The 20021-nt window shown below is 34.3% G+C and overlaps 1 protein-coding gene across 8 annotated transcripts in view; it reads left to right on the plus strand.

Annotated features, from left to right (window-relative positions):
* LOC113504550 (microtubule-associated serine/threonine-protein kinase 4-like) overlaps positions 1–11081 on the plus strand; it is a 135879-nt gene extending 124798 nt beyond the window's left edge. For all 8 annotated transcript variants that reach the window (XM_026886896.1, XM_026886902.1, XM_026886897.1 and 5 more), the window contains one exon: positions 732–11081. In XM_026886896.1, the coding sequence (XP_026742697.1) occupies positions 732–764 (33 nt within the window). In that variant the 3' untranslated portion in view covers positions 765–11081. The remainder of the gene's footprint in view (positions 1–731) is intronic.
* The last annotated feature ends 8940 nt before the right edge of the window (positions 11082–20021 follow it).

Below are 20021 nucleotides of genomic sequence, written 5' to 3' on the forward strand. Positions count from 1 at the left end.
CTGGACTCACGACTGCAGTGTTTAAAAACTAACCTGCTTAAGTTTGCATGACGGTAATTGCAAGGATACCAAAATCGATCTACGTCTTGCGTTGTCATCTCGTTACTAACCGCGGGACTCAATTTTACTGGCGAAACTACCTCAACACCAATTTCGCTGTCTGAAATTATACTTTTTCGTGCAAAAACATTATTTTTGACAGCGAAATCACTGTTGCGTTGCTTGATTTAGGTACAAAGATAGTAAACTGCGGGTTAAGTAAAACTCTGTTTTAAAGGAAACTTGGCTTCAATGAACAATACTCTATTAAAGTTACCTAATCTAAAATTAAATCGATATTAACATTCAATTTTGAGTAATTTACTTTAATTAGGGCATTAAATTAATTTCTCAAAATTATATGTTTAAAACAATATGTCAAGTATTAGATTAATATCGGTGTATCAGTAGTTTTATTAACTAGAAACTTCTAGGCTAAGTAATGGTAACTATGAAGTAATTATCTATTGCAATATTTAAACCTATTAACGAGATATCGTGTCAGCCATGCCGTTCGTTAACAAACATTATTTTGATATAATTTGAAATGCAACGAGACAAAACTGTTTACAATATTTCAGAAAGAACAATTCATCTATTATATTATTGTGTTAAGTTTTGATTTATAAACTATTTTTGTTCGTGAATGATGTAATGTATGAAAACTGATTTCCATATTTATTTTGTTTCAGGTATGTTTGGGTGTATCTTCGATTTTACTGTAAACATCAACATATGTATGTATGTATAACTATAATACGGCTTTTCCTCGAAAATTTAATCAACAAGAAGTCTCTATTTTTCACATTAGTGTAACAAGGATAGCATGAAATTGAGACAGGGTTTTGTTATTCCGATTATGTGATTAATTATTTGTTAATGTATGCTCATAACGTTTACTCTCGCGTATTTGATGTTATCTCCCTGCTAGTATGGAACCAAAACGGGAGTCCTTAATCATAAGCTGAGAGCAAGCGTAGAGCCGAAATTTATAATTACTTGTTTAACATGACAACCCTATTTTCGCTGTCACCGAAGCGTCTCAGGGGTGCATAAACAAAAAACGTGAGAAAGTGACGTCACATGTGTTTAATTAACACAAAATGTTTTACTAATGGATAACGGTAGCCCACTGTAACATCGGTCACGGCTTATTACTATTCTCATGGCAGCAGTTCTTTCCAGTACGGTGCAAATGGTATCGTGTCTTAAGGACGTTTCCAAAGAATGTGTCTCGGGGCAAAGAATGTGTTTTAATAACAAATAATTAGATAATTGATTATTTAATTAGAAATATGTGTTTGTTTGGATGGATCGGTTTAAGGGTTTCTAAAATTGGATTAGAGATTCGGACTCGTAACATAAAAGTTCCATGGCATTATAGATTAAAAACATGTTGGTTGAACGGGATGCCGCTTCAGTATTTTTTAAATTTAGTTTTTCAATATTTTGTTAGTATAGCGGCAACAGAAGTACATCGTCTATAAGAATTGCAGCCGTATCGTGCCGCACCGTATTCGATCTATAAAATGTCGCCTGGTGGCACACGGACCGAAGGCGGAGTCTTATTATAGGAAGTAAGAAACACCAAAAACTACGCCTCGTGTGACTCAGATATGTCAACTAGACATATTAAAACATTTCTATCAATGTAATTCGAAAATCTTCAAATTTCCTATCCCCGTTTCCGTATAACAAAGTCATAATATTAATTTGTCTTCAGCTATGTCCAGCCTTGCTTGACAATCGGCCGAAAAAAAGTGTTTTGACGTAACAGATGCGTAAAAGACGTTATACTGACGTAATAGGACGACACCCCTCTACGTGTATATGTAGGTACAGTAGTAAAGTAGTACAGTCAGCAAAACAGTCGGTAATAAAGTTAGATTTACAAACTATTTCGATTTCTAATATTTGTGAATGGACTTGGATTGGACTTGAATTCTTCTCTTCTATCAAATTTCCCAGTTCTAAGTACATTCCTATTGTTTTCTTACATTAATACAACGCATACCTTATTGCATATAGTACTTGAAGCGATAAATTCTAGTGAGAAACTTCTTCGCAACGTAACGCGTTACGGCGCCTCTTATATTGGCTTCCATTCCTCTTACGCATACTTCTGCTGGAGGAGCTTTCTGCTCTCTCACATTAGTTTAAGTTATAAATTCTTTCTAACTTTTCTAGCAAGGGTACTTTTATTGTTTTGATTACCGGTTGCTGCCGCTACAAATCGAAAATGATCCTACCGGAACATGAAAGCTGTATAACTTGCCTTTTGCCTGAAAGAGTAACAAACATCCATACAGAAAAACTTTCACGTTGTTTATAATGTTAGTGGAATATCTTCAATTTCTAACCTTTATGTCAAACGTTTCCTGCTAACTGTACGCGTATAGTTGTGTGCCCGGGTACTCTCGTTACCTGTCGTCACTCGCTTTAGAAATAGTGCTTCTATTTATAGCAAAGTGTACGTCAGTCCGTGATTTACAGCTTTGATCGCGGCCTTGCGGTAATTACTCCGCGGTAAAACTTTACGGAAATGTATTTTAGCTGTGGAAAGCGCTACCATTTGAATTGTGCTTGAGGAATTTATTTTTAAACGCTGAGTTTTATTTTTTATTTACGTTTTTTGGCTTTAAGGTTCACACTTGAGAATATTTCATGCATTAAGTTTATGTAGGTTTAAGTTAATTGCGGAGAAAATTCTACATTTTGTTATAGTTAAAAGCCTCCGTGAACTAATTTGTATACGTGACATTTTCTGAAAAACGTTCCTTTTTTCTTCCTTGTATGACTTTATGGTCACAAAATGCACACATTTAGATTTTAATTCAAGTTTTGCATTCAGATCCTGTACGCAACTATCCCTGCATACATTTACATAAAAATGTTTTACAACCACAAACCAGTAGGAAGGAATAGTCGTAGAATTATGTAGATACAGTTACTATCTCCGCCTGTGTATCTAGACTCCCACGTTTCGCTCTATCTAGTTTACAACTGGAATATAAAAAAAAACGTAGATAATATTATGAGTCTAATTTTAAGTCGTGAGGTTAGATTAGCTATTCTCGTCTTAACAGTGAGATAATTTGACAGAAACTGTTAAGTTGTATGCAAAATATGCCTAGACTTACTTGTTTAAGAACAAGCATTTGAGGGTCTCACATCTCTTTTCTTACGGGGATCGAACCCGTGATACGTCGCGCATACGAGGTGCACACCGATAACCTATACCACTCGACTATCCATGCAGGGCTTAGATCGAAAATCGTATAAAAACAAACATTTCGATGTTTTGGACATATTATGTCCGCTTTAAATAATAGAAGTCGTACTAAGCGGTTTTAAATTGACCATTAGTGTCACGCGCTATTGAGTGGATCCAATTGTTATTCAGCCGGATTTTTCCTAAATGATTCCTAAATTTAGTTTACGCGTTTACGGCGACCACAATCATTTTCGATAATACTTTCGGAATGTTTGTTTAATCTAACTGTAATATCGCGTGAGAAATTGAGTAATATTTTTTATAGTATTTTCCTTTAGGTTTTTCCTTAAATTTAAGACGCATGACATTCTTATATACCTATTGAGAAAACAAACTTTGGGTAGAGTGCGCCTAGAATACTCGGCCATTTTCTCTATAAATGAAGTATACAAAAAATCTGTTAATATCTTGACAAAGATAATAAATAACATTTATTAAAAAAAACAAATACGGAAGTATTAAAATTCAATCATTTTCAACTGCCAGTCTATTATAAAACTATTCTTTATCGTCTGCTACCGAAATAATTAAGTCGCTCTCCCCAAACCACTGCTTTTTCGAGAAGACAAATATCTTCCCATAAAATAGGACTAAAATCCATTAGTTAGTTGATATATATGTTTTATAGTTAATCAACCTCTTAAAATATAACAAAGGATAGGCGCGTGTTAGTGATATTTATGCTCTATAAGTTATTTATACTGTGGCTTTACGTAGGGCTACCGCTCATGTACAAAATACTTAAAAATACCATGTATTTTTAACTATTTTTATCGAATTTCGGTATATGAGTAGGTTAATTACTATCGTTAAACGGCAAGTTTTGTTTACTTCAAGTTAAAGATTGTCCTAAAATTAATATGAATCTTTAATATACAAATATTACATTTCATTTAAAATACAATCTGTATTTACTTCAATTTTTCTTGTACTAGTTTACGAATGAAATATTCAAATACTTTAACCCACCAAAACCCAGGTCATTGTAGCAATGCATACTTTTTATCTAAAAATACGCTCAGCGATGACCCTATCCACATGTCGTGCGTTTTACCGTTTGCTGCAGCGGCCACAGTAACGCACTGCGAGAATTATGACCACAGACTACAATAAATTTAGATGTACAAAGAAATGCACTCCGGGCCGGTCGGGGCCTTACAGAGGACGCCGCATCGAAGCTATTTTAGAAATGTCAAACTAGACCGAGGCCGTGTCTGTTTTGTTATAAACCTATGGTTTAATGCCAGTGCAGGCTTAGGAGCGATGAAATAACACTGTAATAGCATTATGATGGTACGAGGAAAATTTTCCGTAAATATGTGACAGTTAATAAACATTTTTACACATAAACCCATGTATTTTATGAAACATTATGTTACAAGTTTCTACCAGTGTTTTTCGAAAAGTATTGTTTTTGAAAGACATTTAAAAATGCAAGGTCACTCTTTAGGCTCAAAAAAATTTGTTATAGTTTTTTTATTTCCCATAAATCATTCCTATAACATATTTTACGCACTAGTTTACCGAGCGTTAACCAGATCAAGGCGATACATTGCAATTCGGAATAACGACCTTTGTTTCCGTACATAATAACATTTATAATTGGGATGATCCCACAGCGATATGATCCCTTATCAAATGTTATTATGGTACCACTATATCTAGATAGATTCTTGTTACTGAAACTTACAATCGACCAGAAGGCACCGGTTCTAGCTAATTGCCATATTTATGATCGTTGCCGTCAAAAGAACATACGCTGTGCTGTCACGCTTCCACAACCAAGCCTTTAGTATTCATTGCAATTAACAATAGAAATTATATCGATGTCACGTAGATTAGATATCACGAACACTAGACATACCAACATTTAGCACAAACATTTGTGAATCACACAAACGTTTGACCCAAATGCTTGCTGTCACGGATCAAACCGCAGCAAGCATACCTCATGACTTCCGTAGCTACATCCATATCTATATCGATACAAAGTCTCTATGGTACTACTATCTGTTTACTAACATTTGTTTTCGTAACTCTCCTCTTCGTTAATTTCTCATCGTAAACAATGTTGATGTAAAAAGTCTTCACACCCTTACAATGGCCTCGAAATGTTCTCCGCAAGTCGCACGTGCACAAAACTATTAATAAAATAACAGCCGCTGTTATTGGCGGCGTGTGAACTTTTATAAGTGTTCAATCACTTCCTACTTTCACGATAGTAGAGGAACCTTAAAGATAATTTAATTTGAAGGGAAAATCGATTTAAATACAATAAGTACCTTGTAGGTTTTGTTTTAATCTTGTATCGCAATTCGATAAACAAAAACATACACTAGAAGCATATACAGTGTCCTTTTCGCCTCGGGTGAAAACAAAGGTACCATTTTGTTATAAGCTCGTCAAACCTCTATAAGACAAGCTCACAATATAAAGCAAATATCCTGTGATATTTTAGTACAACCTATTTCAGGTGGTGCGGTTATAGCCTTAAGTAATAGCCAGTTGACGTCATCACCTACTTCTCGATACGTTACCGCGTTCTTTTTATTTGAGCTCTTGCTTTATGGCACAGTATTTCAACTCCCACGCGACACCTCCGGCTGTATTAGTGTCCTGCTTTTATCTTAAGGGAATAAACAAAGGAAGGCTTTGGTTAAACCCCCAGTCTTTATATAAAAGTATATCCTAATAGAAGCACTCGGTTTATTGCAAAACCATATAATAAGTATGACCTAACTAAATTTCATCATAATCGCATAATTCATTGGTTTGGTATACATTTGTTTAGACAAATATCATTTAAATACTGACTAAAATTTGTCTTCTAACATTTACAGGGATCGATATCAATTTGACATTTCACATTATGTTCACTACCAGATACATAATTATAGTTGTACATGCGAAATCTAAACCGATATTGATTTCTAACCGCAGAATCGATTGCCGGGCAACGCTGTCGATGGCAGCGGAAGCGAAGCTCGTATTATTGTATATGTACCGTATGTTCCACAAGTTCGCCTTGCAGCCAGATAAGTCTCGCTAAGGCTGTATATGTCGCTCTAGTTCTCGAGCTGGGCAGCCAGGATATATATAGGCCGGTTACCATTTAAAATGCACATTCATGAATCGAGTTTTATGATGTACAAAATCTCTATATCAACCTTTACGAAGTCTGTTGCATAAATTTTACTCGTATCGTGATTCGAGTGATTCGATAGTAAACATGTAAAAAAAATAGTTCACAAAGAAATTTAATACTAGGAATAATGAACATTTACTTAGAGCATAAGTTGATACGTGTTGATCTAGATGGCCCACCATGTAGCAAATGGTAAAAACTTTAAGATCACAAGAAAGAAGACTGGTTCGCTTCAGGACTGGTTGCAGACAAACCCGTCTCCAGAGTTCGTTGTAGGCTCTACAGGTTGTTAATACTAACTTTTTTCTATAATAATTGAATACGAAACAAGATATGAAACTCCTTAGTCAATATAAAACGATTTCTTTATATTAATGAAATAAGTCGACCTCTTTTTAAAGAAACTTCTTCGGTGAACGTAGAAATATTAAACGTAATATTATTGCGATGTTCTATTTCTGTTTGCGCATTTCAAAGTCCTTGACACCCCATAAGGGAAATACTGACCTACATACTTCCTGACCTCTTCAAACGAAGGCAGAGACTTTGTTTTACATTGCATAAATACGACCTCTTACTGTGAGGTTGTTGCAATTGCTAAAGCAAGACGCTGCTCCACGCCGCGTAGCGTGCTATCCCTTTTTCACAACTGCAAGGCTTATTCGAAGAATTAGTGGTAGGGCAAAGATAGACGACTTTATAGAGATTTATGTTAGTATTATCCTACGCAAGATCTAGGATTAGGCCCACGCTAACAGTGCATTGAATCTATCATGCATACTCTTCACGAAGGTCGGATTAATATTTAAGGCACGCATCCTTCAAGTTAGTATCGTTTAATTGCATAACTTAATTGTTTTCCTGAGAGATTATATGCTTCGTGTTTGTTCTAATCAGCATTCAATTATAATTGGTATTCTAAAGTGTGGGTAAACAATCATTCTGATTACTTAAGCCCGAATTTAATTTCGGTTTCTCTATCGTAAATCAGAAACACGATCGTTAAGACGAATGCAAAAATAAGATTTATATTTTTGCGTGTTTCAAAAAAGTTGCAGATATCGTTTGATATTTCGCGGAAAGCGTTAATTAAAGCGTTTATCATAAATCTATCGTTGTGTATTGTAGACCACAATATAGAGCAAGGCTAAGTTGTCATTAATTTTGATTCGCCTTGTAATTGTTTTGTGGGAATGCTACTCCATCCTTCAGAGCACCCGTTTGGCGGATACCAATATACCGTCTAGTTTCCTGTGAAACAATAATTACAAAAGCTTTTTGTCTGAATATTTCATGATTATGATTGGTAATGTCATGTCAGAATGTGCGTGGGTTCGGATACCAATGACTCGACCTTCCTGATGCTAGTGAAGGTTTTTAATTATTATTTTACTATTTTTAACTCGAATATTTGTTGTACTATTAAAACTAGGTAACCTTCATTTAACAGACAAAAATGAATTTCGGTGATGGAAACGATAGCTGCTAACCACGTACTTCTAATGAACTCTATTTTTTGACATTAGTTAAACATATTTAGTGTTTGGATTCTTGAACGTTGATCATCATTTTAAACGCTGCGATTACCGGTAATGTCTTGAATATCAGAACAACGAAACACAGTGATATTCAGTTTATTTGTCAATAACTTAAATAGATGAACATTTCCTTAGCACGATCGTTGCTTAACTTTAACATGTATGTTCTCTGAAAATTCTACAAACCTGAGGTAACACCGAGATACAGTCATAATAGTTTCATAAGTTAATATTTTGTAAGCAATCTGAATACATTTACTCAGCGTGGCGTTTCGAAAGCTTCCGTTTAATCTTATCATATTAATTAGCGGTGTTTCGTCTCTACAATTAATTGGTCCACTCTACCGTGGCTCCGCGCGTACTTAGTAATTGTGGATTAAAATACTGCTAATATGTAAACTTTATTGGTATAATTGCAATACCATTGGACTTTATAGGGTTTCAAATAGTTTCAAATAGACTTCATAGAAAAATAAAACTATCAGAAATATATTTTCAAATAGATGCGTAGTGATTATTTAATGCTAATTTGACGCTACTGCTAGTTTTCTTATTATCATTACGTGTTTTGTTTATTTTTAATATGAATTCCTGCTTCAAATATGAACTACTTAATCAATTTGTAAAATATCTTATATATATATATATCTATTGCAGAGAGTTCTTTAATAATAAATCTCACTTCCGCGATATAAGCAAGCATACTCGGTAACTGTCTCGTCTTCGACTTTTAACTACTTCATTTATATTTGAACACCTACGTCATGTAGATACCAAATCCAATTAAATAGATCAAATTGATACTAGATTTATTTGAAAGACATTTGTTACGTAATTTCATTCGTTGTCATAAAACGGAGATGTCACATCGACAATAAAACTTCACGCATCTCACTAAAGAGAAAGATTTCACTTTCCGATGACGAGTGGGCGTATATACAGGCTGGATTCAATTGGACTTGGGTATATTAAAGGTAGTTAAATATAACTATAATTGCATATTATGATTGATAATACCTCTTTATATGTATAAAAAGACGTCGAAGAATAAGTATAAATGGCTAAATTAACTAAATTCAAAAAACAAGACTTTTTTTATTCAATTAAAACTGCCCTTGGCACACAAACAACTGGGATAGGATTTCGCACCATTAAAATTCAAATTATATTTTTTAAGCATATGTCAATAAATTCAGATTCATCAACTGTTTTCTACTACAACATGAGCAGCTTTTACGTCAAAATCTGTCGAAACTTGACGTCAATATTCTATGTTAATCTTTTAAACGTCCTTCGTTTATACACCATCCTGTAGATGTAACAAGTTTAACGTCGAACCTTGACACAGCGGCGAGGGCCGGATATCGACGGGGCTGGGGAGGCAGGACGAACTATTTCCTGAGGACTAACAAGCCTTCGAGATACCATAACTACTAATAACTATGTATACTATGCTGTCTGTATGTGATTGGTAGGTTATGAGACCATCACATTTTGGGACTGTGCACCTAGAGACATTATTTTAACGTTTTAAAAGTGCCTCAAAAACGGCCTATTCGAAGAAAGTTTTTCTTTTCAGATTTTGAATTTCTCAAAGAGAAGTCAGCAAGGTCTTGGGAGCCGATACCTGTTGAGTGTGTGGACGAAAAAACAGCTATGAGAAGTAATTTTGCACAAAACCTGACGATTTTGATTACGATATCGTCTATCCGTCGTTCGAAACAAAACACGTCCAACATGTATTATTTTTACACAGCAAATACCATAACTGTATAAGGATAGAGCAAATGAGGCAACAACAGAATAAGGCTGTAAGCTGTTTGATAGACTCGCATTTTTTTGTATATTTTGATACATAAATTTAATAAGCGTTATGTTTTCTAAGTTCATTGGTATCCATCGAAATATAACAGTAGGTAATAACATAGGTATTCTTACATACATACAATTATCGCATTATTATATCAGGTGTCATTCCTGCCTTTCATCAATTACGTAGCAAATCTATAACAACAAATTATCTTCAACAAGGAACTGGCAAGAATTTGGTATTAACACCTTTATGTTCTACGCAATAAAGTCGATTATCGCAATTCGTTGTTATTGCTACGTGGTCCAATACACGTAATTTCTATTTAAGCTAATAGTAGTGTGGAATTAGTTACTAGTAGACGTAAGACCAACGTATTCAAAGTAATATTTTTAGCACTTATGGATGTCGTAATAATTACATTACCGTGTTGTGGAATCTCAACATCCGCATCGTAAATCTTAAGATACTTAACTACTTCCTGTTAAAGGATATGATTTAATTACAGGCTCGGTTAGAAACAATTTATTAGCAAATACTTGTGAATAAACAATTGTTAAAGAAATGGATCTAAACCGCTTTTTGATAAAACCTTCTTAGTCTATGCATCTCTTTGTTAAAGAACTGTTTAAACCTCTTAAATAAATTATACCGTGGCAAGAAATTACATTGTCTCGTACAAACTTGCAGACACAGAATTTGCTCTATAATATCGATAGTTAATGAGTAATTAAACTGTCTCTTAGATGGAGCAGTTTAGCAACACATTCGGCATCGTTTGAAGTTCAGCCTGTGTCGGCAAATACAAAGGGAATGGCGCTCTAATTATTCCTTTGGACGTCGTATAAGGCGACTAATGGAACACTATCTTAATGACATTTTGAGAGCTCTGTCTGAACTAACCACTTGTCACGTATAACGAAATGTACTTTCATTATAAATGTAGGTTATATGATAGCTGTTAATTTTACTTGCGTAAGAAGAATAAAGGATTTTATGAATAGAAATTAGGAAGTCAAAGTAATGCTTGTAGGTAAATATATAATTAATATCACTAGGATAGTAGTCCGCTCCAAATATTAACTCATCATTACATAGAACAGACATATTTATAAATCACACTTTTACTACGAAAGCAAAAAGCGATACAGAAAGATTACTTTCATTTATGATTTCCTAACGACATCTTTTTCACTAGAATTCATCATACACGCCGTCTGTCCGACACTAATACGATTCCAGTAACGAAATGTTCTAATTGGAAGTTTGGGCGGGTTTGCCGGGACGAGGGCGGGCGGGACGCCAGGGCGGGCGGCTTTTCCGGAGATAGGGGAAAACGGAGCGCTTCGCATTCGCACCGCAGCCGGCGACGCGGCCGCACGCGAATACAACGCGCTCCACACTACACACATAGCAACACATGCGTATACAGTGCGATAAAAAACAGACTATTGAAAATAAAACTTGGATTTTTATGTGATTATTAAAGACTTGGTGTTTAGTGCCAGTGTAAAATGACATTAGACAGAGGTGAGAGTTTCGTGAACAAGATACAGCCGGCGGCGTCGGTGTCTTGTCTGTCGCAGTGTCAAAACATTTTCGGGAAGAGGCTGAAGCGCTGGGGCTCCACGGGGTCGTGGGTAAGCACAGCTTTGACCTTCAAACAGTAGACTAGCCGGATAGATATGGGAATGTTATGTTAGGACTTCTGAATTGAGAGAAACTTAAGATAAATGTGTACAAGTGGTATCAGTACCTTTAGTGATATATAAACTTTCTTTACGCCTCCTAGTCAAGAAAAATCGAAATAATTCAATATTTGAATATAATATAATAATTGAAAACAACAGTCTTCAAAAAACTTTCTTCAAACTAAATTATATTTTAAATAATACAAAAAAAAAATGTCGTCGATATTAATAAATGAATCACCTTTTATAACTCGATTGATTTTCTAAAACAGACACCGACTCATCATGTTCTATGAAAGCTTATTGTTTTAAACACACCGGTTAGTTTTGATACATACAAGTTGTTACGCACCCAATGTTTTATAACTAACTTGGGATTATTTTCAATACTTGTGATATACTTACTCTACTTATTCTTGAACGTCACGAAGACATGTGATAATGTTTACCGATGGCTTGGCATAGATTTATGTTATTACACATTGTCTGTCATATTACGACTTGATTTAATAGAAACCTATCAAAACAACTCTAATAAAGTTTTAATTATGAGTAAAACGTACTTTTATGTCATTGTATTTAGCTTATAAGTTCTATTAAGTAAGAATAATTAGATTTTACTGTAATGCATAGTTTTAAGTTTAAAAAAAAAACAAATGGAAATTCAGTCCATGATAAACGTAGCAGAAAAAATATAGCTTCAGAATACTAAAGTTCAGTGCTGACTACAATGCAAAGCAGAGAAAAATAAACTAAATATATGAATCTAAACCATCCAGGACTAAACACGCACAAGAAAATTCATTCAAATCCGTTCAGCAGTTTAGTAGGATTGCATGACATATGGACACACAAAAAATTAGATGTATAAATAAAATAGAGATTTTACTGAAATTTGAATCGCCTAAAACTATTAACAATACATTGATTGTAATAATAGCTTCAAAACAATCGCCAAATATAAATAGACTTCGAATTCAATAGAAACACTTCGATTCAAATTTTTCTTTGTTGTACATTCCGAATACAATTCTCAGGTATCGCCAGTTTTAAATTGTTTGGCACTTACACAACAATTGTCTATTTATTTAAAACACACATTTCGATCTACTCTATGAATAGACTTAATTAAATATATGCACGCCGATTGCTTACATAATGTGTTTACGAATTTTCTTTATCTTACGCTCAGGTACACGATTTGATGGATTACGAAATGCAATTTAAATTATGTAAAAATCGTTGAAGTTCGTCGCCTTGATCATGTGTTGGATGACCTGATTGGCAAAACAAACTATCAGCATTATGCATAATGATACTGTTTTTTTTTTTAATGACACAGGCATTAATGTCACCATGTATTAAAATAGTATTCACAAACGAAGTATCATGCTATCCCTGTCATTTTAAACAGAAAGGTAGAGACAAGTAGACATTTTCGAACGTTTTGGGTCAGTATCATTGATGAGTACTGCTATATTCGAATCCCCTCAAGACATTTTCAAGACCCCTGTAATTCCAAATTGGGATATTTTCGCCATTGCAATTGGTATTTCAACTACGTCTCAATGTAAACGTCGCGGTTAAATAATTGAAACTCGTTGTTCATGATCTTTAAAACACTTATGTCGACTTACAGCACCGTATTAATTTCACAATTATTGCAAGCCTGGTCGTGATATTTAAACTTTTTTTTTAACTAGAGAACAACTTGAACTGCCGAGTTTGTAAATGATGACAGGTCTTTTTCTAAATATTTTTTAACTTGTTAATCTGAGCGTTTATCTTGCAACAGCCTGTCTACACTTGCCTAACCAATGCAGACTATAATAACGTTACAATAAATTATATAATAACCGCCAAATAATAGTAAATTACGCAAAAAGGTCATATTACTACACTGCGACCTCTACGAGAACGGTCATGCGTTAACTGAGTGCTTTCTTGGTACGTGCGTAAACAGTGTCGGTACATAATTATTGCGAAGCCATGTAGGGTTCCAATCGAAATTATGTGAGGGTGGCTTGAAGACCACGTACCACGTTACTTCCGAGAGATACGGTCGAATACTGCCATAGGGGCGCGGGGAATGCGACGTGACTACACATACTCGGGTGTTACTGTGTACCGTGTAAGAATGTAAAACCCGGCTATGAAAGGGGGGGGGCTATGAAGAGGGTTAATTGTATACTATACGTGAGGTTGTGGATCGCGTAGATTATGATATAAAAACGGATGAGATGAAATTGGTATCGTTGCTGTATTTTAAAAGGTTTTTTTATTGGCAATAGTTAGTAGTATCTTTTGAGTTCTGGATAAAGTAGTACATAATATGAATCTGTGAGGTAAAATAGGATAACACATTAATATGATCAATTTCCACCCAATACGCGAAGGAACAAATTGCATATCTATTTTTTGTTACTTGTTTTTACTTAAAAAAGGTGGGAATAACGAGTATACATCATTTATTATGTTTATTTTTTTATAATTAACCGCTAAGCTGTCTAATCCTTAACTAATGATACTAAGAACTACTTTAACAAAGTGCCACTTAAGGTAACGTGATAATGAAAATAATAAACGTTATTTTACAATATTTATCTTTCTGTGTATAATCACTGGAGCATTACCTATGCTAATATTATTAAAAGGTAGAGTTTATCAGTAACTGAAGTCGTAGGGGTAAACTCAAGAACTATTAAACCGATTTGAAAATGATTTAACCAATGACAGTTGCAATATTTGTGAGTAAATATTCCCTGATGAAGTGTGCTCGTTTCTGATAGTTTTATAATACTCAATTTAATACTCTATCGTGTATACAATAGTCGCCATAACACATATTACACAATGATTTAATGTGATAATGGTATTAGTATTATCCTTCACAGTACGTCAAACAACGATTAATTAAGTCTAATAAGAAAATTACTCGTTTTCAATGTTTATTTTGCCATTACTGCTCTCTGTATAACTATTGCTATGTGGACAGTCGTTACGGCTAATGGGTTTAGAGTTAAAGACTCGCTTATCTGTCATTCTGTGTGTGACTGTGACAAGACGAAGAACTGTGAACGGAAATGCAGTGGGTCCTCCGAAAATTATATCTAAAACTCAAATTTATTCTGATGTGCTTGGTAAGTGCAATTTCTTATGAATATTTTTTAATTGTTCGGTTGTTGTTTTTTTTTCTGTCTCATTGTTCGATATTACATTTGAGAGGCTTGATCAATACCAAACCTTTATAAAAAATAGAAAATAATACCAAAACGTCAAAGCATACCAGTGCTTTGACGTTTTGGTATTATTTCATTTATAGAATAGTTCAATTAATCGCTCTACATTCACGGATTCGGATTCGGATCCTAATTCGGATGAAAATATCTTACATTATTACAAGTGTCTTTAATTATACCGATTTATCGCTTCCGATTTCGTTGTTATACCATAAACAGTTCATAAATCTGGTTTACTACAACACGATAGCTGCCAAATTGTTTCCCTAATCATAGATCACAATACAACAGCATAATTGTATTAGTATTTTATTGTTCAAGGAAGGATTTGGACTAAGTAGTGTATACTGACAGGATAATCTTAATCAATGAACGTGTTATCCAAACAGGAAATGTAGAATATAAGTTATGTAGTGAGTTCTATTTTAAACTAAGTTTGTTGATGCAAGAATGTATGTGAAAACTTTTTAACAATGACACACGGCGATTAGGTTCTAAAGTCGATAGAACCTTTATTTTAATAATCAGACAAGCGTGAAATAATCATTTTTAATTAAATAAAAAACAACAGAACACAAAAAACACCTTTGCTCATCTAACAAATGTTTGTCTCAGACGGGAATCGAACTCACGACCTCTTATTTAGCAGTCAGGTTCACTAACGACTTCGCCAACAAGCGAGTCCGAATAATCATGCAATGCCAGCCATTTTGCGTGTGGACGCGAAATATAAAAATAATAAACGGGTTGATAGAGGCTAACGCTCCCGCGGTGGAAGTGCCCGGCGGCCGGGACGCGGGACCTTGTCGCAAACTGGTCGCGATGCGCGCGCGCACCGGACTGGTTTGCCGGCCGTCAGGTGCCGCCAACACTTTTACGTAATTTTGCAAACGTAATGTCATTATCGCTAATGTCGTGACAGTCTCCTGTTTTATTTTTTGAAAGTATAATCATGGGTAATGATTCCCCTCCCCCCTTGGTACTTTATGTGAGTTCATATCATTTTGTTTATGTTTTCAGTCTCAGCTATATCAATGAAGCTTTTATGTAGTATTAGTAGGTAATAGATAATTTTAGACTAAAATACAGCAAAACGATGAAAGTATCCATTGACATTCAGTCCAGACTGTGATTTGGCCATTTAGATAAAATAACGATATTTCTATGAACGAAACGTTGTTTAAAACATAAACAGAGACGAGAAACGGATTAAATTAAATCAAGAGACTCACAATGCGTATATGTAACTTGTAATAGCAGTAATGTCTATTAATGGCATCGTAACAGCCACAAGATTATTTTTACTATACATCGAACTAGTAAATAATGAGCGGACATGTTATAAATAAAATATAACTCCCACGCAACATGGAAACCAACGTGTCAAGGTTCAACGTATATTTATGTTCTGCACGTAATTAACTAATTCCGTACTAACGCATCAGTTTGACTGACAGCTGATTTATCACGTGTATAGCGAAAGCTAGCCGACTGCGTCAGAAAGAAGGTTATGTTCCGCAAATTAATGTATGTTTTGGGTATAGTCTCTTATCAAAGATTGGATGGATTTGAGCTTGTGAGGTGTCGTTAGATTATACTCTCTTCAAAGATATTATTTTTTTATATATTTTATTTATAAACATTTTCTAAATTGAAATTTTAACGACACCATCTTTCAATAACACACCGTCTAGTTACAAAGCGTCTGTTGTCTATCGTGTTTACACATACGTATTGAAGAGAAAGCAAACATCAATAACAAACTTCAAATTTGAATGTATTTAAACAAACAAGTGCATCGCCAAGCGAGTTATCAAATATTCAGTAATAAATTACAGTTCCCTTGATACAGCACTTGCCTTGCATTATGCAGGAAAGTGAAAGCGTATAATAATATCAAAACAATGGCGTATCTATATAAATTTCACTTTAAGTTTTCTCGGGACAATAATATTCATGATTACTGGTGTAATGGTATTGTACTCCAGTAATGTTAGGGATAACAGATGCAACAATGGTAGATTGCTTTGTTTTTTTTCCCTAATATTAAACTAAAAGATAATTGTATGATGATTCTTTCGAAAGCTTTGACGAAACGTTGATAATTTTATTTAAAGAAAGTCGAAGCAAACAAACACATAAATTGTTTGTTATTTAATAATAGAAATGAATCTAAAATTCCATCTTTTCTACAATGAATATAATTTATTAATCTATTAAAAACCTTGACTGTCTCCACGTATTATTGACTCGCAGCACAATAAATTGCTCGTAAAACGTCAAAGAAAGACGCCAGAGAGAACCACAACTGACCACAAGAGATAAAAACATTATCTTCTGTACATAAATCTTTGTAAACAGCTGAATATCCAAATGATAATATGCTAACTTTTTACGATAAACCTATTTGATTTACGACAAAAAGAGGTTTGGATCGGTCCGATTATCGAATATTTATTTATTGAAGCCAGTTTTTTTTTTTGTTATGGGCCGATGGCTGCAAAACACCTGGTTTCCATAACTTTCATGAAATTCTTAAGGAAGATACACAAAAAATATTAGATTTACAAATTGATTCGATTCATGATTAGCATTTAAGCAAAAAGGAAGAAAGTTTTAATTAATATCGGATGCTCATATCATCGCAGAATTGATGAGTTAAATGGCATTCGATGGTTTCTAGTTTTCTACTCATCTATCACTCGCTGTACACATTTAATTTTGATAAATATCGGACCATATCTCACTAAGATGACCTCAAAACCGTCATTGTTTACTTTTACGTTTTGACAAATGAGTAAAATTAAAATAACGTGGTCTTTGATTGCGTTTGTATATTTCTTTGACAAGCGTTGTTGCCTGAATGGTTTAGTGGATTTCAGCTTAATAGGTGTCCTTACAATCGTCCTATTTTTCACCAAATTTATCTATTATAATATATTAATTTATTTTAATAATGTTCATTTACGTATTACTACACAGTCTTATTGTTTCTTTACTTCAGATATTTACTCATTTTCTCACGTGATCTGATTGTCGCACGTGCTTTGTTAGCACCTGTGTTTAGTTGGAGTCCTGCCCATTTGACAAGACATAAGAGCAAAATTTTTCAAATTCTATAAATATGTTATCGTCAGATGTTTGTTTGTTTGTTCGGTAAACCCAGGTGTGCCTGTGACCCTTATGCGTTGGGCCTTCAACGGCGCGTAACTGTATGTTAATAGCATTATTAGATGTCGCTTTTGTTGTGGTTTTAGCTTTAATTTATATTAGGGACTGTTATATTTCGGTTGTTGCAACGTGTTTGATCATATCATAGCTAATTAAATTCAAGTAATTATAAATTAATGTATAACAAACGACTTATTATTAATACGCTACAGAGATTGGAAGTAGGTACATTATTTAGTTGTCAGGTTCAACTAACAGTATCGTTTAAATAATATCTTGAGTTACTTAGTTTACATTTTCCCGCCATCCTACGCAAAATCAGCCTTAAGAAGTAATTAAAATAACATTTACTCGTAGGTTTCTATACGTCATTAGTGTCATAAGCAAACTTGTCGTTTGGTAGAAGAAATTGTCAGCATTGGAATAGAAAACAAATTAATTATTTACTAAGTGACCTGAGTCTTGTTAAATTCCTCCTCTTTATCGGTTTCGCCTATACTGGATAATTTTGTCCTAAAATATAACTATATACTTATATATCGATTTCACCATAAAATATTGATATAAAAGAGTTTCACTTTTTTGCCACAAATTAAAGACATGGAAAGAAAACCACATGTTTTTTCTAGTTTTCCTTTTTATATTTGCAGGAAAGTGTATTTGTAATTTCCTACAACAAACACCAGTCGGCCAGTGAGCGGCGGTCGCGTGCGCAAGCGCAACGTTACGTCCGTTTCTTCATTCCTCACCTATCAGCTCGCTAAATCATGAGATATTATCTCTTTACATTGTCGAAATCATTTTAAAGTGATGCTACAAAAATGCGGGCGTAGCTTGATTGAATTATGTAGTACGAAACAGACCGGTTCGAAACAGGTTATTAGGTAATTCGAGAAGTAGAAATATATAGGCACCCGCCTTTTAATATTTTGACTAGAACAATCCATATTTGTTGGTAAAAAGCGGCTTATTTAAATATTAATATCAAACGTCCCACAGCTGGGAAAAGGTCTTTTCCGATACAAAGGTATTTTGTCTTAGTTTTGCAGCATTTTTGCAATTCAGCAATTCCAACAAATCAATCCATACCAAATGATTTATTTCCGCTAAAGCCAATAGGATACGACTATAAAACGAACTCTCTACACCTACTCCAGTGATTTTACATAGACTCACTTTGCAAGTTGAATAGACCAGCCCACTTACCGCTCGCCCTACAGCCCGAGGCAATGACCGACTTTTTACATTATAAAGAAACCAAGCGATTCGTTTACTTGACAATGCACGAAATCAAGATGAAAACGCAATCCTAATGTCGCAGTATTAATTAAACTTTCTTTAAGTGACCAACTTTCTTCTGAGCTAGGTTTACTTGCTGCCATAGACTTTCAGACACAGACAGTGCATACAGTAAGAAGAAACTTCATAAATGCGAGATGATGGCAAATTGATTATTTTATTTTTCTTTGGATATTGGAAATTAGTCTTAAATTTACCTACTGACAAAATTTAATTGTATTTATCAATGTATAAAACTCTACATAGCTTGGACAAGGCTTCGCAGAATCAGAAGTTATTTTTGAATCGTAAATGCTATATAATTCCAGATGACATAAATTCCTGATCTTTTTTCTCTTTTTAGCTGACAAATCCAGATTGTGATCAATCCCAGTTACAAATGTATCAATTGTTTATATTTTCTATCGAGCCTTGTATCTCCACTCAACCTCAACGCGACCAGTCCCCGTCCATTCAATACGCATGTCCGCGATTTCTAACGTTTGCGGTTTCGCCCACATACGCACCGCGGATCTACTTATCAGGCGCCTCACACTCCGGTATTACATCGAGATGATTGTTTACTCGCAAATGATCACTGATGCTTCATCCTATCGTTTACTTTCTGCATATTAGAATATGGATCTGGGCCACTGAAATTGATGACAGTCGACATCTTTCTTTTGCTTAGAAGAATTCTCGTCAAAAAAGGTCTAATTTAAAAAGAAATATTACACTTGTTTAAGACTCTTTAATCCCAGGTTTACGTGTGAATAAAGTATATTTTCAATATAAAAACTACAATGTATACAAAAAGGTATAAGCTAGTTACACAA

This window comes from Trichoplusia ni, chromosome 22 (genome assembly GCF_003590095.1).
Source record: "Trichoplusia ni isolate ovarian cell line Hi5 chromosome 22, tn1, whole genome shotgun sequence".
Lineage (NCBI taxonomy): Eukaryota > Metazoa > Arthropoda > Insecta > Lepidoptera > Noctuidae > Trichoplusia > Trichoplusia ni.